The sequence below is a fragment of the Mastigoproctus giganteus genome, chromosome 4, assembly GCF_048544385.1.
Source record: "Mastigoproctus giganteus isolate SK-2022 chromosome 4, ASM4854438v1, whole genome shotgun sequence".
Classification (NCBI taxonomy): Eukaryota; Metazoa; Arthropoda; class Arachnida; order Uropygi; family Thelyphonidae; genus Mastigoproctus; species Mastigoproctus giganteus.
In genome coordinates this window covers 223,578,686-223,603,910 of record NC_143578.1, presented here as the reverse complement: position 1 = coordinate 223,603,910, position 25,225 = coordinate 223,578,686, and the positions used below count along the sequence as shown (strand labels likewise).

The following is a 25,225-nucleotide window of genomic DNA, read 5'->3' as shown; positions in this document are numbered from 1 at the left end:
ACCATGAGCTACTCTTGCAGCCCATCTGCACTGCTCAGAAAACTTCATATCTGCCTGCACAACCACCCCCAGGTCCCTTTCATTCTCTACCACCGTCAGTGTAATACCACAGAGTTGATACGTTGCTCTGAGGTTGCTGTTTCCCATATGTAGTATTTTACATTTGTCAATGTTAAACTTCATTTGCCACCTCAAAGCCCATCTGCTCAACTTTTCCAGATCCTGTTGCAGTAGCATAGTGTCAGTAGTGTCCTTGACAACCCTGCCAACCTTCGTATCGTCGGCAAACGTGGACATTAAGCTTGATATACCATCATCAATATCATTTATAAATACAGAAAACAATAATGGACCCAATACTGAACCCTGAGGGACCCCACAAATTTTTGCAATAACGGTCACAAATGAAGAAGGGCGTTCCCCCGTCTGAAAGCTTTTGTGTTATTACTTTTGTTTTTTGTTCCTAACCTAATTTATTAAATGGAATTTTAACCACAACATGTTTGTTTAATCTGTTTTTCCCCAGTGGTGCAACATTGTTACTTTAAGCATGAAACCTGGGTATGTAGGCCTTTTTTTCACTTAATGTGCTTTTTATTATAGTATAATATAGGTATAGTATATTGCATTAAATATAAAAAGACACTCAAGATTCATGTGAATTAGAGCAAAATTATGAGTTAATCATATAATACATGAATTACATTAAAAATCACAAATAAATAATTTAGGCTTATGATGAGACACCCTACTCAACCTTCTGCCCACTCTGACAATGTCTAATTCTTTGGGAATCATTTTTTTTAAAGTCGGATGCAGGCAGTACTAAGAAGATATACTGGTACTTACCGTAACAATATATCCACTTGATTGATTGTATATTATGTATTTTTACATTCCTAAATAATATTGAAGCTTTGTTATTTTTATTCATCTTTACTATTTGTTGGACTAATAAAGCTGTGTGCATCTTTATAAGTCCTTACCAAATAAATCAAGTGGATATATTGTTACGATAAGTACCATTTTAATATGTATAATTATTTCAGATAATTCAACCTCTTTTATGAAAAATGTTAAATCGGAGCACTCCCATCTGCACAACTTTCTGTTTCAGTGTTACAGATGAAATGGAAAATATGAGCAACTCTGTATAAAAAGAGATTATTACAAACTTACCATCCTCTCTGTGATAACTTGGTGAATATTCAGGGTCTTGATAAGAGTTAGAAGGACTTGTAATATAAGACTTAGTTCTTAGGTCAGCTAGATCAGGTGCTTCATGCAAAGGATGACTGTCCTCTGAAGTTTCAAAGTTTACAACTGTGGAAATAAATAATGTGCTTATAGATATATAACAACATAAAATGTTATAAAGATAATTGTATTAAGTAATGTGCAAGGAATAGTGATATTGCCTCATTGCACCAGCATGTCAGGGCTAAAAAACATTCTTCACTTCATCACTACTCACAAATCAGATGACATCATGGGATTAAAATTCAAGAACCACTGGCAGGTAATGATCACACAGTCATTATTTGGAAGATGAAAAAAGATGTTGCTGTAGTTAAAGATACATGCATGAGTTTTGATTTCAGAAAAGGGGACTATGGCAGTTCAAGGCACTACACGGCATCTATCAATTGGGCGGATTGCAGAAGGAGGGGCAACTCCGTAGCCAGGTGGGCAGGAGCAGCAGTGCGTAGCACACACTTCTTGATTAGACCAGGGTTCGAGCCTGTGAACACCAAATATGGAAAGGTCAGGGAATGACCACCGCATATCCCAGGAGCAATATGGCCTTAGTTGCTAATGCTCCTAAAAACCAAATAACAACAACAGCAGCAACAGAAGTTATTGTTATTTTGGTTTTTTTAGGAGCATTAGCAACTAAGGCCATATTTCTCCGAGGATATGCGGTGGTCATTCCCTGACCTTTCCGCATCCTCTGTATTTGGTGGTCAAGGGTTCGAACCACGGTCTAATCAAGAAGCAAGTGCTACGCACTGCTGCTCCTGCCCACCTGGCTACAGAGGCACCAACAGCAGAAGGAGGGAGAATACACTTGAATTATGGAATACCTTTAAAGCAAAAATCACAGAAGCCATGAATGCATATATAAAATTAAGCAAATATAGCACAAGGAGAATGCTGGGATGGATATATACAGAGCTGGCCAGTCTATCAGAGAAGAAAAAAGAGAGAATGGGAAAGTTAGGGTGACTAAAAGTATTGAAGCCCACAACAGCTACAAGTTGATCTGTAATAGTACCACAGATAATATTACAGATGCCAAAGCTGAGAAGAGAAAGCACTGGCTACAAGGAATTTTTCATGTATGTGAATACAAGGAGGGAAAAAAGCAAAATCAGATTGGGACCTTGTGCACCGGGTGTGGAAAAGTCTTAGACAACCCAGCTGACATTGCGGATGAACCGAACAGTAACTTTGCATCTGTCTTTACTGAAAAAAGGGCAACACAGAATTACATTATTCAGCCTCTTCATGCTAGGAAGAGGCTGAACAATGTAAAATTAGCGATTTTGAGATTACAGATGACTGGTGGACAGATGGATGAAATTACAGATGATTGGTGAGAGGAACAAATCGGTGCTCTTACCAAGAGAGGCTTAAGTTCTGCAAGTTGCAGCATCTGGAGACTAGGCACCTGAGAGGTGATCTGATTGGGGTGTATAAGGCCTTGAATGGTTTAAGCAGGCTCAATGCAGATGGGATTCTTCCGCTTGCTCAGATTAAGAATCTGAGGGTAGCATAGATTAAAATTGAGGAAACACAGTTGTAGAATAGATGTGCAGAAGTTTGCTTTTAGTCAGCGGGCAGTTGATTGCTGGAACAGACTTCCATCTGTTGTTGTGGAAGTTGATAGCTTAAATAAATTTAAGGCTGAACTAGACAAACATTTGGAGTGACTGGATGGGTGAAATGGGAAGGTTTTTTTTATTTTCTGGTGATGCTGTATAAGCTTGCTTTCTTGCATCATATGCCTCAACTAATGCTAATGCTAATAAGCAGACAAATTTAAATTGAGGAAGGATAGTTGTAGGATAAATGTGTGAAAATCTGCTTTCATCTAGAGAGTAATTGATCGTTGGAACAAACTTCAATCTGGTGTTATGGAAGTGGTAATTTGAATAAATTTAAAACAAGGTTTAAGTAATTAATTAATTAATTTATTTTTTGGTTCGTGCACTGTAACCTTGCATTATATGCCAGTACTAATATTAAAGTATAACATAGAAAACTGAGTGTGTGATATATCAAGAGGTGAGTGAAATGGTTTCAAGTCAGAAAAGACTTCTACCCCCCCTCCCAAATGAGTCATTTTCTCCTTAGATATCACATATAAAAAATAATGAAAAGAAATTACTGCCCTCTGAGCCCTTGCTTTTAGAAGGAAACAGACACTATTTGATCTGAGAAACCTTTGTTGCTGACATCCATATTTTCCAAAGAAAGAAAAATCCAAAGCAGAAACCTAAGTCTGCCTTCTTTTGGAAACTACCTGATGGAATCACCAAATCCAAACAGTGAACCATTTCTTATTTCTGCAGGAATGAACGAGTTTCTGCAGAAATAGCAGTGACATCCAACTTCATCAATATCATCATGAACCACTCCACCTTTGCCTCCAAAAGACATACCTTCAGACACAACACAATCCAAATACAGGGTGATTGGAAAGTCACTGTGCACTTATATATTTATTAACAGATGTGTTTCAATATAGAATACAGGAGGTAAATATGAATGACAATTATAAACAATATTGAAAGTGACCCCCGCCCCCTTAGCATCAATACAGGCTTGGATCTTTCTTATTTTGTTTCTAAACACCGCTATCAGTTGCTCGCTTGAAATAGACTGTATGAATGCTGTTATCTTCGCCTTCAAGTCATCCAGCGTGTGCATACAAGCTTGATACACTGCAGATTTTGGTGTTCCCCATAGATAAAAGTCTGGTGGAATTAGATCTGGTGAGTGTGGGGGCCACACGTCTGTCGAAATAATGCGGTCTCCAACTGTTAGGTATTTCTTTTGGTCTGGGTGTGCCTTGAAAAAATTACTGAGACATTAAAGGCGCCGTGAACTGAGAAACTTTGGGAACCTCTGACATAAAATACACAATGAAGAAATTACTGTTGCGGAAATATTCGAGCAGTGTTGACTTTCTCTTTTCATCAAACAATTTCCGATAGCCGAAAACAATCTTCTCTGGGCCCTGGCGAAATAAATATCGCAGAGAACATCAAACCTTTCGTTTGAGGTTCTATGCGATACGAAAGATTTCATCTAATTCTTTTACCATTATCTCCTTCGCGGTAACATTTTCATCTGGCTCATTTAAAAATTTGAATTTTTAAATGCAAGTCTGCTGGACTTTATTAGCAGGAGACAAACACGTCTTCTTCCGATGGTTGATGGAACACACCAAGGCGGGTAGCAGGCAAACGTTTGTTTACTGACCGTACGACTTGCGTTAAGCTTAATGCGTGATTCAAATCTTTTCCAACTATCGCATAAAAAAAAAAAAGATTGCGTTAACTGGAAATTTGCATCGTGTAAAGTGAAAAGTGGTATCATTTTTCAAATAGCATTAACTGAATATCGCGTTAATCGAACTCGCGTAATGCGAGGCCTAGCTGTATTTTTGATTCCAAATCCCTCTGCACATTTTTTCCTCTAATCAAAGGGCCAGTTGAATAATGAATGCACCAAGACAAAGATATCAAAAAATAAACATGGATAGATTTTTCCTGTATTGCACAATCGAAAAAGTAATACTCTTCAAACCAATGCTTTCAAAAGCAAGATGCATAAAATGTCCAAGCTGAAAAGACACTTGACACCAATCAGCTGATATTAAAGCTGTCCAGAACAAAATCCATAAAATGCAAAGTAAATAGAGATTTTGAAGTTTACAGTATAATAGTTGTGTTATTGCTCAATCTATCAATCTAGCAAATAAGTTAGATTAGTCATTTGCCTTATGGTGAGCAAGAACCTCTAGCCTTCTCCAGTTTTTAATAAACAGAGACCATAAAAAATTAAAGCAAACATCTTTGAACTGTGTAAAGCACTGCCATTCTCAACAGTGAGTGCAGCTGGACTTGATGACATACATTAATGGTTTGCCAACTGTTTTTCGTAATTGGTTATCCAGTTTTCTCTCTGATCACTCACTGAAGGTGATGGTAGATGGCTCTCTGTCTTCTAACTTCTCCACTAATGCTGGTGTCCCCCAAGGTTCAGTTCTTTCCCCCACTCTTTTCCTCTTGTATATTAATGACTTTCTTCCATTGACTGAAAATCCTGTCCATAGTTTTGGCAATGACAGCACATTGCATTCCACTTTCCAGTTTGAGAAACCTTGTCCTGCTCAATCAGCTTCAATTTCTCGAATTTCCACTACCAATTCCTTAAATGCCAATCTCCAGGTAATTCTCCAGTGGGGCAAAGACAACTTAGTTGATTTCAATCCTTCTAAAACTCAGTCTTGTCTTATAGACCAGTTAGTTTAACTTCTGTTCCGGGTAAAATAATGGAGTCGCTGGTTAAAGATGCATTGCAGGATCATCTAGACAAGACTGCAGCAATAATTCAAACACAGAATGGGTTTGTTAAGGGAAAGTCTTGTCTGACAAATTTGATTGGTTATTATGATGTGGTCACAAAGGAACTGGATGCGAAAAATAATTTTGATATCATATATTTGGATTTCAGGAAAGCTTTTGACACTGTTGCGCATGGAAGACTATTGTACAAATTGGAGCAGAATGGTATTAAGGGTAAGTTGCTACAATGGATAAAAGGATGGTTAAGTGGGAGAAGACAGAGAGTGGTAATCAATGGGTGCTGCTCTTCGTGGACTAATGTTATTAGTGGAGTCCCACAGGGTTCGGTGTTGGGTCCTCTGTTGTTTTGTGTATTTATCAATGATATTGATGAAGGTATATCAGGCTTAATGTCGAAGTTTGCAGATGACACAAAGGTTGGCAGGGTTGTTAATGACAGTAATGGCAGTGTGCTACTGCAACAGGATCTAGATAATTTGGGCAGATGGGCTAAGAAGTGGCAACTGAAGTTCAACCTTGACAAATGCAAAGTACTGCATATGGGTAGAAGTAACCCCAGAGAAACGTACCAACTGTGTGGTACTACACTTAAGGTGGTAGAAAATGAAAAAGACCTGGGAGTAATTGTGCAGTCAGATATGAAGTTTTCTGAGCAGTGCAGACAGGCTGCTAGGGCGGGTCATGGGGTTTTGTCAATGATATATAGGAATTTTGCTAGCAGGGAAAAGGAGGTGATTGTCCTTGTGTATAAGGCAATGGTCCTTGAGTACTGCGTATAGGTCTGGAGGCCTCATTTTAGGAAGGATGTAGAGTTGCTTGAGCGTGTACAGAGAAGAGCAACACGATTGGTGAGGGGAATGAAGGGATTCTCTTACCAAGAGAGGCTTAAGTTCTGCAAATTGCAGTGGCTGGAGACTAGGCACCTGCGCGGTGATCTGATTGAGGTCTATAAGGCCTTGAATGGGTTGAGCACGCTGAATTCTGATGGGATCCTTCCACTTGTTCAGATTACCAACCTACGGGGACATAAGTTCAAATTAAGAAAGGACAGATGTAGAATAGATGTGCGGAAATTTGCCTTTAGCCAGCGGGTGGTTAATTGCTGGAACAAACTTCCATCTGTCGTTGTAGAAGTTGATAGGTTAAATAAATTTAAGGAGGAACTGGACAGGCATTTGGAGGGAATGGTGCGATTTTTTTTTTTTTTTTGGCTGATGCTGCATAAGCTCCTACACTTGCTTTCTTGCATCATGTGCCACTACTACTACTACTACTACTACTACTATCTCGCAAAAAAGGATTCTTCTGCTCCTATGCTTATCTTTGGTGACACTCCGATTTCTAGGCAAGATGATACATCTTATTTGGAGATTACCCTGACTCCTAATCTCTCTTGGCACAAGCACATGACAAATATTCCTTCCTCTGCATCTAGAAAATCGCATATCTACCCTACCATGGAATATTGTTCCCACATCAGTGGCGGTGCCCCCAAAACCTCTCTCAGGCTTCTAGATTCCATTCAGAAGAGGGCAGTTATGTTAATTAATGACTCCTCTCTAACAGTCTCTCCACTCGGGTCTCATAGACGTACTGTTTCTGCTGTATGCCTTTTCTACAGATACTTCTATGGGCACTGTTCTTCTGAATCGGCTTCTATAATTCCCGCTCTCTCTTTTAAAACAGCCTGAACACGTGCCTCCATCAGCTAACATCCATTTACTGTCCAACTTCAAACTCACAGAACCAACTTTTCACCTTCCTTGTTTATTCATTCAACTGCCGTTTTCTGGAACAAAACGTCTAAAGAACAAATATCTTCTTTCATCTTCTCAACCTCCAACCCAAGCACAGTGCTAAGTACTATAGGTTCTAATACCTCTTGTGTTTGGGGTTTTCATAAAAAAAAAAGGATAGATGTGCAAACGTTGGCTTCAGCTAGAGTGCAGTTTGAATAAATTCATGAAAAAACTACACATTCCATTAGCTTGTTTTCTTGCATCGTTTTTCCCTACTAATACTAATAATAAATTATTAGTAATAACACTCTCATGAACTTTTTATATCAATTGTATTTGATAAAATATAATGAATTATTACACAGGAATGATTGTTTTTTTTTCAGAAGAACTTTATAGTTTTCCTTATGGAGAACAATGATTGTTCTTCTATAAGGACATCTTCATTAATTGAACAAAACAGATAACAAAAGGGCTTTATTTTTTATTTATTATTTTTTTTTAATAAATAACCTTTCATATTTTCTTATTATGTAAAAAAGTGATACAAGACTTTTTGTTATTTTTAAATACTGACATCCTTCCCAAACATCGGATACACAAAAAATCATATTTTCTATTGTAACACATAAAAGTTAACTGGACACTGGGATGTTGTACTTTCTATCAGGTTGCTAAAATGTTTCTACCTGTTCTTTACTACTCATTACAAAGCATGTGAATTTCATAATGGGTGGCCTCTTACTTTCCTAACAGTATGAAAGAACTGATCAAGATTGGACCAACGTGAAATATGCACGAATACCAGTGAATAGCAGTGCCCATTATACTATAGCAATTTATCTGGCTGAATGACTTACCCGTCAGTTGCCTGGCTGTTAAATGAATTATTTACCAGTACAGTAAGACCCCCGTATCCGCGGGGGATATATTCCAAGGCCTGCCATGGAAGGCTGAAACCGCGGATAAGCGAATGATCATATATAACGTGATTTTCTTGTATATACATACGTATAATAAAGTTTAATTGATAAATTAAACGCACAGTAAGACATTAGCAACATTAAATACTGTAATAATAAAGTACAGCAGACTCAATTTACCCGGATTGGATTAACTGGGAAGTGGATTAACGGGGACACTTCAAGAATCCAAATAAAAAAATTATAATAAAAAAAATCAACCAGAAATCATAAAATTCAAGTAATAACTGGAATAGGTATAAACAGATATTTTGCAAGTCGTAAATTAGCAACAAGAACTGGCGTAATAAGTCGTCATTGAGAGATTAGTGTACCTATTATCTTGCAACCCCCGTTGTCTTCACACCTACTGCTAAAAACAAACAAACAAACAAACAAACAAAAAGGAAAAAGATACCAAAATGTTTAGTTTATTTCAGTGCATTGCATCGATTGTTGTGTTCTGTCGCAACACAAAAGGACAATTGTTTCGTTATTTATGTCAGGGATGTTGAATTTTTTTTTATTTTTTATATAGTAACTATTTTTTTTTTTTTTTTTAGAAATCACAAAAATGATGGGCAAATGCAAAGTTGTACTTTCAAATTAAATAAAAACTTGAAATTATTCAAAAGTTTTAAAATGGTGCATCCGTTAAATCTCTAAAGAACCATTATAATGTTGGTGACCAAATCATACGCGACAAAGGGAAGCTATTCGATTTAAAATCGACATTGTAAAAAATAAAGGGAAGCATCATATTGGACACGTGAGTAGTACGTGTTAAGTTTTTTCCCTGTGGTTAAATGCGGGTAACTGAATCAGCAGATACCGAATCAGCGGATAGTGTTTATATATAAACACTTTTATTTTTAAATTTTTTAAAATGTTTAGACAGTTTATCATTCCTGGCAAGAAACAAAGCACTGAATGACCCTATAGCCCCAACAGTGAGAATGGGTGGCAATCTTGCTTGTAAAGCTGATGTCTAGAGGTATACAGCAGAATTAGGCCCATCGTTGAATTTAGCCAGCACAGTAGGAAATTTTTGATGGGCATCACAGGCTGTAGGATGAAAGAAGCATAAAAACAAAGGAAGGTTATATTCAAAATGATCTGATAAATGCTAGATCACATTTTATATACCAGAAAGAATGCAAAATAAAGATGTATCTTGATGGAACACAACAATAGTTTAGAGTTTAGCAGTACTTCTAAAAACTTGACTTGATTGATTGCAGGAACAGACATTAAGAGAGAATACTGATATCAAAGTGAACATAAGATGCTGATAGGGAGAAAGGCAAATATTTAGTTTCACAGGTATTTAGTTAAAGACCAAAAGAATATGTGTAGAATCAAACACCTTCTATGAAGTCATTGAAATCAAAGAAGGGTGCCTTGGTTATTACTTAACACTGGGACGTGGAGCTAGGATGATATCAATGGAATAAGTTCTAAATTGTGATGACTATGCTTGAAGAGATATAAGAATGTATGCTCATGGAAAATGGACATCAAAATGACTCTGTTCTGTGAATATATGACTAATATTGCTCTCTGTGATTCAGGAACGAAAATAAATTTCAAACAGCTTTACATTTCACTATAAAGATGATTTCAAAAGATGCTCTTTAGATGCTTTCATTTGTTTTTCTTTTTTGAAAAATAAAACCAAAATGAAAAACAATTAACAAGGATATCTATGGAGAAATATTCACAAACATTCATTTAGGATAATTAAATTTACATTTATACTTCTCAAAAATGAAAGAGCAATAAAGCCCAATATGTCCTATTATTATTAATCTTAAATTATAAGAGAAAACCTCATACCTTTATCGTAGGACTGTAATTCTCTCAACACTCAATCGCATATAAATGATTCTTATGTAAATTAGAGTACCAGGGTATGTCTGCCAGGGGCAAAGGTTGATGACGTTGTAGAACGGATATCATCTTTTAAGGGCGCAAAAGGTGATATAGTTGTACACGTTGGCACTAATGATATTAAGAGTAGGAGACCTGCAGAATTACTTAACAAGTACAGGTCACTGTTGAAAAAAAGCCGTGAAGTAGGGTTGAATTTGAAAGTGTCTGCATTTCTGCCCAGACACGATAGGAGGGAGTATATGATGAGAGCCTTGTCGATCAATTCGGCCCTGGAAAGATTGTGCAAGGCTCAAGGGGTAGAATTTTTTTCAGCCTGGACTGCGCTTGTTAACAGGAGAGATTGCTTCTACAGGGATGGGATACACTTAAATAGAAAGGGTGCAAGAATATTTGCTGATGCTGTCGAGGCAGTGTTAGGTGGGTCGGAAAACTGATAGCTTGGGGGGGATACAAGGACTAATAGATTAACAGTAGCCACTGGCAGAGGCGAAAGAGATTCTTGCACTGCTTCTATTGGAATGAGCAGAAGCCTGAAAAACAAGATGCAGGATATTTCAGAGACTGCTGGAAGTCATTGCGGTACAAGTAAACACATGCGTTGTGTTAGGGTAGCTAAGAATAGAAACAGGTGCATGTATACTTGCGTGTACACCAATGCTAGGAGTTTAGTAAATAAATTTGATGAATTTGAGGTATTGCTCAAAACATCAAAGGCAGATATTGTTGGGATATCAGAGACGTGGTGTCACACAGATATAAGGAATGCAGAACTGGAATTTGGTGAATACAACGTCTACAGAAAGGATAGACAGGATAGGAAGGGAGGAGGGGTTATGCTATTAGCTAAGAAACACATAAAATCCAAGGAAGTGAAGCCAGTCGACATCGATGGACAGGGCAGTGTCGAGTCAGTTTGGTGTGACATAAGCATAGGTAAATCAAAATTGAGAGTAGGAGTGTGCTATAGGCCTAATGACTCTGATGAGTATAATAAGATACTGTACAGGGAAATAGAATGGGCCAGTAAATCAGAGTCTTATAATGGGGGATTTTAATTTCCCAGATATTGACTGGAATTTGTGGGTTGGTCACTCACACACTAGCAAGGCTTTTGTGGATTTATTGGATGATTGTTTTCTACACCAGCATGTTCGGGAGGCAACTAGAGGGAGTAATACTCTTGATCTGATTATCAGTAGTGATTTTTCATGCATTAAGAATCTGCAGATAAAGGAACCACTAGGTGGCAGTGATCACAGTGTGCTGAAGTGGGATTTACTCAAGGAGGTAACTACCATCAGAGGTAAAGGGAAGGGTTTTTGCTTTCGTAAAGGCGACTATGATGGTCTGAGACAGTATTTAAATTCTATACAGTGGGACCAACTGATGATGTTACCAACAGCAAATTCAAAATGGGAAGCATTCAAGGAACTAATCTTGGAAGCTACCAGGTTTTACATACCAACCAAGAAATATTGTTCAAGGTTCAGGCCTAAATGGTTGTCAGATGAACTAATGAGACATATGACAGAGAAGAAAAATGCATGGGATACATACAAATTAATAGGTGACATGGAAGCCTATGATAGATATAAGTTGGTCTGTAACCAAGTCACAAAGGAGATTAGGCAGGCAAAGGCAGATTATGAGAAATCCTTGGCAAAGAATGCAAAGAAAAACAGAAAAGAGTTCTTTACCTATTTAAACTCAAGAAAGGGATGAATCAGATTGGTCCACTGGATGTTGATGGTTCAACAGTTGAGGATCCTGCTCAGGTGGCTAACAATCTAAACAAGTATTTTGCATCTACATTCACACATGAGGAATTATTCAGGAAGGGGAATGTCGTAGGTGAAGTAAACATTGGCAGTGAGCTAGATGATTTTCTAATAACTGAGAGGAAAGTGTAGGAGAAATTGTTGAGGATAAACATAAAAAAGGCACCTGGGGTGGATGGGATCAATCCAGTTATATTAAAGGAGGCAGCAAAGGAAATAAGCAAACCCCTAGCCATAATTATGAGAGCTTCTTTGGACTCAGGGGAGGTACCCATAGACTGGAGATGTGCAATTGAGACCCCAATTCACAAAGGAGGATCAAAGGCTGACACAAGTAATTATAGACCTGTTAGTTTAACTTCAGTTCCAGGAAAATTAATGGAGGTACTGGTTAAAGAAGCACTGCAGGTTCATCTAGACAAGAATTCAGTTATAGCTCAGACACAGCATGGTTTTGTTAAGGGCAGGTCTTGTCTGACCAATTTGATTGGATACTATGATGTAGTCACAAAAGAACTGGATGCAGGGAATAACTTTGATATTATATATTTGGATCTTAGAAAGGCTTTTGATACTGTTGCGCATGGAAGACTGCTGCACAAATTGGAGCAGTGTGGCATTGCAGGCAAATTCCTGCTATGGATAAAGGGATGGTTGAGTGGCAGAAGACAGAGAGTGGTAATCAATGGACACTGCTCAACGTGGACTAATGTTATTAGTGGAGTTCCTCGGGGTTCAGTGTTGGGTCCATTGTTGTTTTCTGTATTTATAAATGATATTGATGATGGTATATCAAGCTTAATGTCCGATTTTGCATACGATACAAAGGTTGGCAGGGTTGTTAAGGACACTACTGATGTTATGCTGCTGCAACAGTATCTGGAAAGGTTGAGCAGATGGGCTGGAGAGGTGGCAAATGAAGTTTAACATTGAGAAATGTAAAGTACTACATATGGGAAACAGTAACCCCAGATCAATGTATCAACTCTGTGGTACTATGCTGACAGTGGTCGAGAATGAAAAGGACCTGGGGGTAATTGTGCAGGCAGATATGAAGTTCTGTGAGCAGTGCAGATGAGCTGCAACAGTAGCTCATGGTGTCTTGTCAATGATATACAGGAATTTTTCTAGCAAGGATAGGGAGGTGATTATTCCCTTGTATAAGGCATTGGTCAGGCCACACCTTGAGTACTGTATACAGGTCTGGAGACCTCATTTCAAGAAGGATGTAGAGCTGCTGGAACGAGTACAGAGATGGGCAACAAGATTAGTGAATGGAACAAAGGGTTGCTCTTACGAAGAAAGGCTTAAGTTTTGCAAATTACAGAGTCTGGAGACTAGGCATCGGCGAGGTGATCTGATAGAGGTGTATAAGGCTTTGAATGGCTTGAGCATGCTCGGTGCCGATGGGATTCTTCCTCTTGCTCAGAATAATCACCTGAGAGAGGCATAAATTCAAATTGAGGAAGGACGGATGTCGGATAGATGTGCGGAAATTTGCCTTTAGCCATCGGGCAGTTGGTTTGTGGAATAGACTTCCATCACTTGTTGTTGAAGTTGATAGCCTAAACAAATTTAAGGCTCAGCTGGACAGTTATTTTGATCGAACGGAGGGGTGAAATGGGAGTAGTGGTTGTGTTTTTTTTTTTTTTTTTTCGGCTGATGCTGAATAAGCTTGCTTTCTTGCATCATATGCCTCTACTGATGCTAATGCTAATTAGAGTACCTGTTAATTAAATCAATTTATGATTTTTTAAAAAAGCTGTGTATTAAAATCATCGTGTATTCAATACTCATATCCAACTTAGCGCATTGAGAAGATTCAGGGAAAGTCGACAGCCATCACCCCCCCACCCCAAACCAACCAATAACGTATATGCTAATATGAGGATTGAAACTGTCTTGATAATCTTGACAGCACGAAATAAATATACATCAATTTACAGATAATTTAAACTTTAAAATTGTCTAATACTTTCTGAAAATCTGGTTACCATGAGACACATCAATTTACAAATAATTTAAACTTTAAAATTGTCTAAAACTTCCTTTAAGGGACTAACTTATTGGGATCATTTCCATGTTCACAAGAAGTCAAAAGTGGATCACGAATCATATCCCTCCTTGTTTTATACAAACTTTTTCGTAACCTAGCATGAGATTATTTATGCTGACCAACATATGAACTACTGTTTATACATGCATGTTAAAGTCCACGAATCTGAGATATTGTAAGGTCTACATACATTAATAGTCTGGATTTAATCGCATTTCCAATATTTCTGCAATTAATAACTTAAATTATTCCTGCTGAGTATTCAGGACCTTCGATTCACAAAAAAGGAACACGTGCCCATCATTAATAGCATGAAACGCTAGTTCTAAGGCACCTGTCCTACCTAGGTAGGACAGGTGAATTGTAAATTGATGTATAAATATATAATATACATCAATATTATAATGAAATAAATATACATCTGCAAATTGATGTATATTTATTTCGTCGTGTCAAGATTATCAAGACGATTTCAATCCTCATATTAGCATATATTATTGGTTGGTTTGGGGGGTTGATGACTGTCAACTTTCCTTGAATCTTCTCGATGCGCTAGCTTGGATATCAGTATTGAATACATGATGATTTTAATATGTAGCTTTTTAAAAAAATCATAAATTGATTTTATTACCATGTTACACTAATTCACATAAGAATACATTTATACATGATTGAGTGTTGAGAGAATTACAGTCCTACAATAAAGGTATGAGGTTTTCTCTTATAATTTAAGATGCCAGAAAGCTGCATATATATGGTGTGGCTATTAAATAATGAGACTGTGTGCATAGCCACTACACCAAGCACTCCCTGTGAAACAAAGGACAGCAGATGATCTTGAACCTTTCCTTATTGTCTACCAAGTCGCATTCCAGCATGCTCATTTGCTTTGCAGTGGGACAGTCTCCTGGAAAAACTGATAGACAAAAGAATCAAACAATGAATCAACCTCAATTTTTAACAAAACTAAAGAATACACCAACCGAAAATTATAAGTTGTTATGCCAATTTTATGAGGAAGATACTATGTTAAAAGCTCACGTTTGAATGGAATAAAAGGTTTTTAGAAAAAGAGAATGTTGAAGACAATGAACAGGCAAGCCATCTGTTATCCATGAAAACCGATGAAAATGTGGACTGGGTGAGGACACTAATTAGAAGTGATCATCAATTAAGCATTATAATGGTCATATCAGAAATCAGTATGGACTAAGTAACAGTTAGACAAATTTTAACTGAAAATTCAGGCAAAAAAAAGTGTGTGTGCCAAGATAGTGTCAAAAATTTTGAATGAAGATAAAAGAATAAAAAGACTCCAAGTTTGTGAAGATGTTTTGAAAAAAAAATTTATGATCCAGACTTTCGGAGTACTGTAATTGCTTTCAATGAAAGTTGGCTGTTCCAGTATAACCCAGAAACTTAAAGACAGTCAATGCAATGAAAAACAATTATTATGGCTGAATACATCCCAGCAAATCACACTGTCAATTAAACAAGCACAACTCTAGTTCTGACACGGCCGTGTAAAAAAATTCAAAGGAAAAGATCTGAATTGTGAAAGTATAGCTGGATGCTCCATAAAGACAATGCTTCAGCACACAACGTGCTCTCTGTTCACTAGTTTCTAGCCATAAAAACAAATCCCTGTACGTATGTGTGAAGAGTACACAGAGAGCACGTTGTGTGCTCTCTGTGTAAAGGGTTCCCCTTCAAAATAACATTTTGCCAATACAAAATGTTTTATCAGATATGGGTAAGTAAAGAATACAAACTGTGTGAGAGCTAAGTTTTAAGATACATATGGAATGGAAAAGATATTGTGTTATTAGCAGCCAAATAAACTATTACAAAATATCACCATAAATTTCCACATCTCACAGGAAGAAATTTAAATTTGCTTATGTGAGACTGAATTTTTTTTTAGTTTATCTAAATAAACATTACTGCAGGAATTCTCTGGATAGCCGTGAGATGTGGAACTAAATGTCACAAAAATCTTATTTTTATATGAAATACTTGCGTACATAATTTATGTACGCAAGTAAATAGACTTTTCAAAGGTTACTGAAAGTTTTTGGCATACCATGGAAAGACAGAATAAAGGAAGTAATTTGAAAATGAATCTGCTTTTATTCAGCACCTTTAAGGACTACATTGATGCAACATTCTCCATCTTTTTTGAATTCATTCACATATGTTTTTGCCTTTGCTGTGTATTGTAACTCTGAACTGTGCAATGGTTTTGGAAGTGCCACACACTAAATATTTTGAACAGACACCTGGGTCCTAACCTGTCAGGGACTTCTTGTGAAGGATTCACATATTTCTGTTACTGGAATATAAATTATGCTTAGGAACCATATATGCAGGAAAACTAAGAAGAACCACAACACAGACAATTCAAAGAAATTTTTTTCAGGGAAAATGTACCTCCTCTCCAATAACAGATTGAATTGTCTTACTGTCAGTAAAGGATCTACTGGAGGCGTGCAAGGATTAATTTGCAAATGTTCACTGTGTAGTTTATAAAATTTTTTAAAACTTAAGAATGGTTTTCATAATGCTAATTTTATATTTGTAAAATCTAATCTACAACATTGAAACTATTAAATTATTAAATTTCATTATTAAATTATTTTTCCAGTTCACATGTAATTATTGTTATTAATAATTATAATCATTAATTATAATTATCCAACAGGATAAGGTAAGTGCACAAAGCAATATTCATTCTGCACACCAAAGGAAAAGAATCCGAGGGAACAGTATTCATACTAGGTTGTGGGTAGTAGTAGTAGTAGTGGCATGTGATGCAAGAAAGCAAGTGTATGAGCTTATGCAACATCAGCCAAAAAAAAAAAAAAAAAAATCACACCATTCCCTCCAAATGCCTGTCCAGTTCCTCCTTAAATTTATTTAACCTATCAACTTCCACGGCGACAGATGGAAGTTTGTCCCAGCAATTAACCACCTGCTGGCTAAAGGCAAATTTCCGCACATCTATTCTACATCTGTCTTTTTTTATTTTAATTCATGCCCCCTTAGGTTCGTAATCTGAACAAGTGGAAGGATCCCATCAGAATTTAATGTGCTCAACCCATTCAAGGCCTAATACACCTCAATCAGATCACCGTGCAGGTGCCTAGTCTCCAGTTAAGGATCCCATCAGAATTTAATGTGCTCAACCCATTCAAGGCCTAATACACCTCAATCAGATCACCGTGCAGGTGCCTAGTCTCCAGCCACCGCAATTTGCAGTACTCTCTTGGTAGAGGATCCTTTAATTCCCCTCACCAATCTTGTTACCCTTCTCTGTACACGCTCAAGTAAATCTACATCCTTCCTAAAATGAGACCTCCAGACCTGTACGCAGTACAAGTCTGGAGGTCTGTACGCAGTACTCAAAGCATGGCCTGACCATTGCCTTATACAGAGGGACAATCACCTCCTTTTCTCTGCTAGCAAAATTCCTATATATCATTGACAAAACCCCATGACCTGCCCTGGCAGCCTGTCTGCATTGCTCAGAAAACTTCATATCGGAATGCAAAATTACTCCCAGGTCTTTTTCATTTTCTACCACATTAAGTGTGGTACCACACAGTTGGTACATTTCTCTGGGGTTTCTTCTATCCATATGCAGAACTTTCCATTTGTCAAGGTTAAACTTCAGTTGTATCATTTGAAAACTTCGACACTAAGCCTGATATACCTTCATCAATATCATTGATAAATATACAAAAGAACAGCGGACCCAAAACCGAACCCTGTGGGACTCCACTAATAACATTAGTCCACGAAGAGCAGCACCCATTGATTAGCACCCTCTGTCTTCTCCCACTCAACCATCCTTTTATCCATTGTAGCAACTTACCCTTAATACCATTCTGCTCCAATTTGAACAACAGTCTTCCATGTGCAACAGTGTCAAAAACCTTCCTGAAATCCAAATATACGATATCAAAATTATTTTTTGCATCCAGTTCCTAACCACATCATAATATCCTATCAAATTTGTCAGACAAGACTTTCCCTTAACAAACCCATGCTGTGTCTGAATTATTGCTGCAGTCTTGTCTAGATGATCCTGCAATGCATCTTTAACCAGTGACTCCATTATTTTACCCGGAAGAGAAGTTAAACTAACTGGTCTATAATTACTTGTGTCACCCTTCGATCTCCCTTTGTGAATTAGGGATACATTTGCATACATCTCCAGTCCATGGGAATCTCCCCTGAGTCCAAGGATGCTCTCATAATTATGACTAAGGGTTTGCTTACTTCCTTTGCTGCCTCCTATAATATAACTGGATAGATTTTCCCATCCACCCCAGATGCCTTTCTTATGTTTAACTTCAATAAATTCTTCTCAAATTTGCTCTCAGTTATTACAAAATCATTAAGCACCCTGCTACAATTTGATAACCTTCTGCCATCTTCAAACCTTAATAACTCCTCATGTGTGAATGTAGATGCAAAATACTTATTCAGTTTGTTTGCTATCTGAGCAGGATCATCAACAGTCAAACCATCAATATCAAGTGGCCCAATCTGTTTCATCCCATTCCTTTTAGAGTTTATATAAGTAAAGAAATCCTTGCTGTTTTTCTTAGCATCCTTTGCCAAAGATTTCTCGTAATCTACCTTCACCTGCCTAACCTCCTTTGTGACCTGATTACAGACTAGCTTATATCTGCCATAGGCTTCTGAGTCGCTTGATAATTTATATGCATCCCATGCATTTTTCTTCTCTGTCACGAGTCTCATTAGTTCATTTGATAACCATTTAGGCCTAAACCTTGAACAATATTTCTTAATAGGTATGAAACTTTTAGTAGCTTCCACGATTAATTCCTTGAATGCTTCCCACTTAGAATTTACTGTTGGTAACATCGTCAGTTGATCCCACTGTACAGAATTTAAAAAAACTCTTTGAGACCACTGTACTCACCTTTATGGAAGCAAAAACCCTTTCCTTTACCCCTGATGGTAATTATATCTTTAAGTAAATCCCACATCAGTACACTGTTATCACTGCCACCTAGTGGTTCCTTTATCTGCAGATTCTTGATGCATGAAGAATCACTACTGATAATCAGATCAAGAGTGTTACTCCCTCTAGTTGCCTCCCGAACATTCTGCTGTAGAAAACAATTATCCAATAAATCCACAAAAGCCTTGCTAGTGTGTGAGTGACCAACCCACAAATTCCAATCAATATCCAGGAAATTAAAATCCCCCATTATAACACACTCTAATTTACTGGCCCACTCTATTTCTCTGTACAATTGTTTATTGTACTCATTCGAGTCATTAGCCCTATAATACACTCCTACTCTTATTTTTGCTTTCACAGTGCTTATGTCACACCAAACTGACTCAACAGTGCACTGTTCATCTATATCAAACTGGATGCACTTCTTTTGATTTTGTTTTTCTTAATTAACAGCGTGACACCTCCTCCTTTCCTATTCTGTCTATCCTTTCTATTTACATTGTACTCCCCAAATTCCAATTCTGCATTCCTAATATCAGTGTGACACCGAGTCTCTGATATCCGAACAATATCTGCCTTTGATGTCTTGGCCAACACTTCAAATTCATCAAATTTATTTACTATACTTCTAGCATTGGTATACATGCAAGCATACATGCACCTATTCCTATTCCTAGTTACCCTGACACATCCCATATACCCACCTGTTTCACGATGATTGCCATCAGTCCCTGAAACCCCCAGCACCCCTCACTCCAGGCCACTGCTTATTCTAATAGAAGTAGTGCAAGATTCACCTTCACCTCTGCCTGCAGCTACTTATAACCTTTTAGTCTGTGAATCCCCCCCCCCCAAGCTAGCAGTTTTCCGATTAACCTATCACTGCCTTGATAGCATCAGCAAATATTCTTGCACCCCTTCTATTTAAGTGTATCCCATCCCTGTAGAAGCAGTCTCTCCTGTTAACAAGCACAGACCACGCTGAAAAAAATTCTACCCTTTGAGCCTTGCACATTCCCTCCAGGGCTGAATTGATTGACAAGGCTCTGTTGTTGTTGTTGTTTGGTTTTTAGGAGCATTAGCAACTAAGGCCATATTGCTCCGGGAATATGCGGTGGTCATTCCCTTGATCTTTCCGCATCCTCCGTATTTGGTGGTGACAGGATTAAACCCTAGTCTAATCAAGAAGCGTGTGCTACGCACTGCTGCTCCTTCCCACCTGGCTACGGAGACGCCTCACAAGGCTCTCATCATGTACTCCCTCCTGTCATGTCTGGGCAGAATTGCAGACACTTTCAAATTTAACCCCAACTCACAACTTTTTTTTGCAACATTGACCTGTACTTGTTAAGTAAATCTGCAGATCTCCTACTCTTAATGTCATTGGTGCCAATGTGTACAACAATATCACCTTTTGTGCCCTTAAAAGATAATATATGCTTTACAACATCATCGACTTTTGCTCCTGGCAGACATACCCTGGTCCTATTCTTTCCTTTTTACACAATATATTTCCCGTCTCTCTCTCTCTCTCTGACAACAGAGTCACCAACAATAAATGGGTCCTTTGGGACCAGTGCTTTCTGCCTTGGAGATTGATGCTGTGTTGCCTGATGCCCAGGAGTGAGCTCTGCCATTGAGTTGGGCAGCTGAGAGCTTGACGGGCCCCCGCATATTAATTTCTTCGAGAGCATCTACCCTGCACCTCAAGCTCTAATAGACGCCCAGTACAATGCTGAGTAGATGCCTAATTTCTAGACACACTCTGCACTTGGCACACACAAAGACATCCTCCTTAGCTAGATCATGTTCTGTTCCAGAGAGTTCGGTAAACATTTCACAAGTTGCACATTTTTTTAGGCTGTGATGCATTGGAGAATTGGCCCCCCCCCTCAGTTCTCCCCCGAGTCACAGCACTCCTGTCACTTTGTGCCCGTTGCTTTGCTGCTCTAGTCTGGGGCATGATATTTTAAATTAATAAGATCAATAAATTTAATTAATTAATTGTCAATACTATGCTATCTAATAGAATCCTAAATGCAGTGATGCATATTACGCTATACAATTATATGTTAGAGCTACCTAGTTACCACAATTAAAAATTTGAATTCCTTACTACTCTATACAAAAACAATGGCTGCAAGATTCGAATGAAATAACGGTTTTACGTATATTAAGTAGTAATCTACAAAAACTCTATCTAAATTAAAAATAAAAATAACCAGTGTAATTACAAGTATAAGACTACGTATAAAGCACAATATAAAATAACAATTAGGTAAATAAAAAGGCAAACACATCACTTTTTCGGAGCCTGTAATTCACAGCTGTAATTTTTAAAGAGAGTAAGTACCCTCTCTTTAAAAAAAAAGACAAATACATTGGGTCTCACCAATGTGTTTTGTATTTGAGAGGCATGGATTAATCTTTGGTGACTAAGACCCCTTTTGAATTAATGCAGTTTTTGGTGCTGATCCAATGGAGTACTAGGCAAAGTTGGCCAGTAAATGGCTGCAATAGGTTAAATCCTTGATTTGCAAACTATAAGGAGCACAAGGAATAGAGTGAGCAGCTGGACTACCTTTCATAAACACCTTGAGTAAAAATGAAACCTTTTAAAGAGATCATTTTGATGATGATCACTATGCTTTTATTAGTTGGGTGATTGTGTAGATTCATGGCAATTCGAAAGTGGATTATACTCAACGAGATTGAGTTATTGTCCTTCAGCAGACAAGTTCCTTTTTTAATCTACACCGCTCAGTGAAATTACTCCAGCTCATTGAAATTGATGTTATTTTTAGCTGAATGCCTTCAGCTCAAAAATAACATCAATGTAGACAATAAGTGATTAAGATTATGTATCAGTTCATCAGCAGAAAAATTTGGTGGTTATATTTTTCTTTGTCTTTAATATCATGAAATATTTTTCCTTTAAGGGCAATTTTCACTTTGGGAAAGAGGAAGAAGTCTTGGTGCTAGATTGGAAGAGCAGGGTGGATGGCTGATCTGTACATTGCGATGTTTCACCAGAATTTTCACAAGTGCACAATGGGCACGGGCATTGTCATGCAACCAGAACCAGCTGCCTTTCTCTTGAAATTGAGGACTTGTGCATTTTTGGTTGTACTTACTGATACATCCAACATCATCACCTGACTATACAGTTGAAATTAGGAATGCCTTGACAGGTCTGGATGAAATCTTTGCATGGTGATACTGCTGCTTCTGCCCATCCATGAGTCTGCAGCATAAATTTTAGGCAGACCTTCTTTATATCCAACTCATCTGCCATCATTCTGAGGGTCAAACAATGATCTTTTGCCACAATTCCCAAACTTTTGGAACTCCTTATTTCGAGAGGCTTATGGAAGCCTACTTCTTAGGTCTTGAACACACTCTGGAACAGAACATGATCTAGCTAAGGAGGATGTCTTTGTGTGTGTGCCAAGTGCAGAGTGTGTCTAGAAACATCCTCACACATTCATCTTTGAACCACCTACATTGTTCAAACGCACCACTACGACAACGTTTTTATCACCATAAACAGTTTCAAATTTTCATGTTTCTGTTACAGATTTTCCCAGTTTAAGGCAAAATTTGATGTTTATTGCAGAATAAACTTGGAATGTTAATGCTACTAATGAAACTAACTTGCAATCTGTCAGCCTACTGGACAATCTGTACCACCATCTATTGGAGAAAGTTTGAACCACAACACAACTTCCATTTATTTTTAAATTTGAACATGATCACAACAGCACAAGTCTGGGAATGTCATTGCCACACCTTGTAGCAGTAGAAAAAGATAAAATGGCCTCTGAACAATTATACAAGCAGTATGCAGTCTGATGTAAAGATTTTGTCATGCTTTTTGCACCTACATTGAGAAATTGGTTGGCCATAGAGGTCAGTAATTGTATCATGGATGTTTTGTAGGCCAAGGAAGCAACATTGCATTGGTATTTTGGATATATGGGAATTGCACGTGGGCAGATGTTGCTGGAAAACAGCATTTAAGATGGAACAAAGTGTAAAAACACTGGTCAAATGATTTCACCATAATGTCTTACCATGAACATGCTATCAGTAATGAGCAACTATTGTGACAGATTGCTTTGTATACCATACATAACTCTGGGTGTGGGCTCAGTATCCTGATGCGGGATGGAGGTCTGACCCCAGGTATGCATATAGCTTTTGCTGGATCACAAACAAATATGACTGTCATCAAAGACACTACTATACCATTGTACCCTCTGACATAGTGGTTTTGGAACTTCGTTTGTAGAGGTCTGAGTAAGTCCTGACATAGGCTTACCACTATGTCAGAGGGTACCATTGTACCCTCTGACATAGTGGTAAGTTAATTAGAACTTGCCATGGAAAATTATTTGATACTGGGAAGTTTGCAACTTCAAGGGCAAGAAACCACTTGGGATGTTGCACCTGGTGAAAATAAAAATCATGCAGAGGTAGAAACTAATTTTATATTAATAGAATTATATTTTATAACTGGAAATGCACTTTTATAAACAGGCAATATATTTGTAGGAACGGTTTTCTGTAACATTACAGAAAATTGACTACTAGTTTTCTGTAATAATGTCGCAGGGTATGAAGAAAGAAATTATGTATTGGCTGGTTTATGTGGTAAGTAGCAATTAGCTTTATTGCTTCTATTGTAAATATTTTCCTTGATTGAATCGCTTAAAACGAGACAGGGTTTCTGATTTGGCCTAACATATCTCAAGCGCGCTTAAAGAATAATAAATCTGCTATACAGATAATGGACGATGTAATGTTGTAGTCTCTACCACAGCAAGGAATTTTTTCAGCTGGAGCAAAGCCAAAAAATACTACCACAGAATTCTATTATGAAAATAATTTTGATTGTGCCAAATAGCAGTAATGTTGCATTATACGCAACTGATATAATATACATTAGTTATATAAAATAAATGAAGGAATATTCACATACAACATGAGGTGGAGGTTACAAGGATGAAAAATTCCTTTTTAGTAAGTGAAATTCATTACAATTTTTGAATTTACATATTGATAATTTTATTTTACATGCAAATAATAAAATACAAACCATTTACAAAACATAATGAACTGATATTCAAAAATTATTTTCACAGTTTATAAGCATCTCTTGTGTTTGATGGCCTTGTCCTTCAGGCATATCCCCCCCACCCCAAGAGGCCCCACATGAGTTGCATTTTCAAATTAGCACTCTATGCCACTACACTATTCAAAATTAAATATCTATTATCAGTGACCAGGCTGTCACTGCTGAAAGGATATTTCCTGAGCTGGATATCATCATTCTCATTCTTGGTGATTCCTTTCTACTTTTGACTCTTGTTTTCTCTCTCTCTCTCTCTCTCTCTCTCTCTCTCTCTCTCTCTCTCTCTCTCTCTCTCTCTCGGGGTAATTCAGAAAATATTTTTTTTTTTTTGGCTGGTGCAGCATAAGCCTCAGGCTTCCTTGCACCATATGGCTAATAATAATAAATAATAATAAAAAAATAAATAATAAAAAGTATGAAATATTTTATTATATTTATTTCATTGCAAAAGTCTTGTTATTTAATAGCCACACCTTGTTAATCATATTTTTTTTGTTTTTATTAAGACCGATAAATTCACTGATTTAGTGATTAGAGCAAATAGGAATAAAGTTTCATTTTCTCACCTTTATTTGGCTTGTACCTTCTTTTGCCTTTGAAATAAATCATATCATCGTGTAATATTCGTCGCTGGTGTCTTTTTTGTAGTTTCCAGATATACAAAATAATAATGATCATCATAAATAACAATAGTAAACCTAATCCTACAGCAACACCTAAAAGAAAGTAACAAAGTTCGATTATATGACAGCCAATTCTCTATCCAATCTTTAATTAAACTTTTCAGTGGTGATAACTTTTAACAAAGTTACCACTTCTGGGATGAAGAGTATACAGTAACTTACATTAACAAATGTTTGTTATTGAATGAATGAATGAATGATTCCATCCATCCATCCATCCATCCAAAGACAGATTGGAGCCCATGAATACATGGTGGCCTAGATTTAAAAGTCAACTGAAATCATTCTCGCAAACCTACAGCCATCAGAAAAGTCAACAAAAGCATAATAACCTCTATCAACTGGAGCAAAGGCTGAAAAATCTCCCATTTGATAGTCAGACTCATC

At 37.4% G+C, this 25,225-nt stretch overlaps 1 protein-coding gene across 1 annotated transcript in view; it reads right to left on the bottom strand.

The window, feature by feature from the left end:
* Nucleotides 1–25,225, bottom strand: part of axo (axotactin) — a 564,741-nt gene that overhangs the window by 55,923 nt on the left and 483,593 nt on the right. Inside the window, exons 30-31 of the mRNA XM_090371184.1 lie at nt 24,722–24,871; nt 1,180–1,323 (exon numbers count right to left, since the gene is read on the bottom strand). Coding sequence (XP_090227310.1) covers nt 1,180–1,323; nt 24,722–24,871 — 294 coding nt within the window. The remainder of the gene's footprint in view (nt 1–1,179; nt 1,324–24,721; nt 24,872–25,225) is intronic.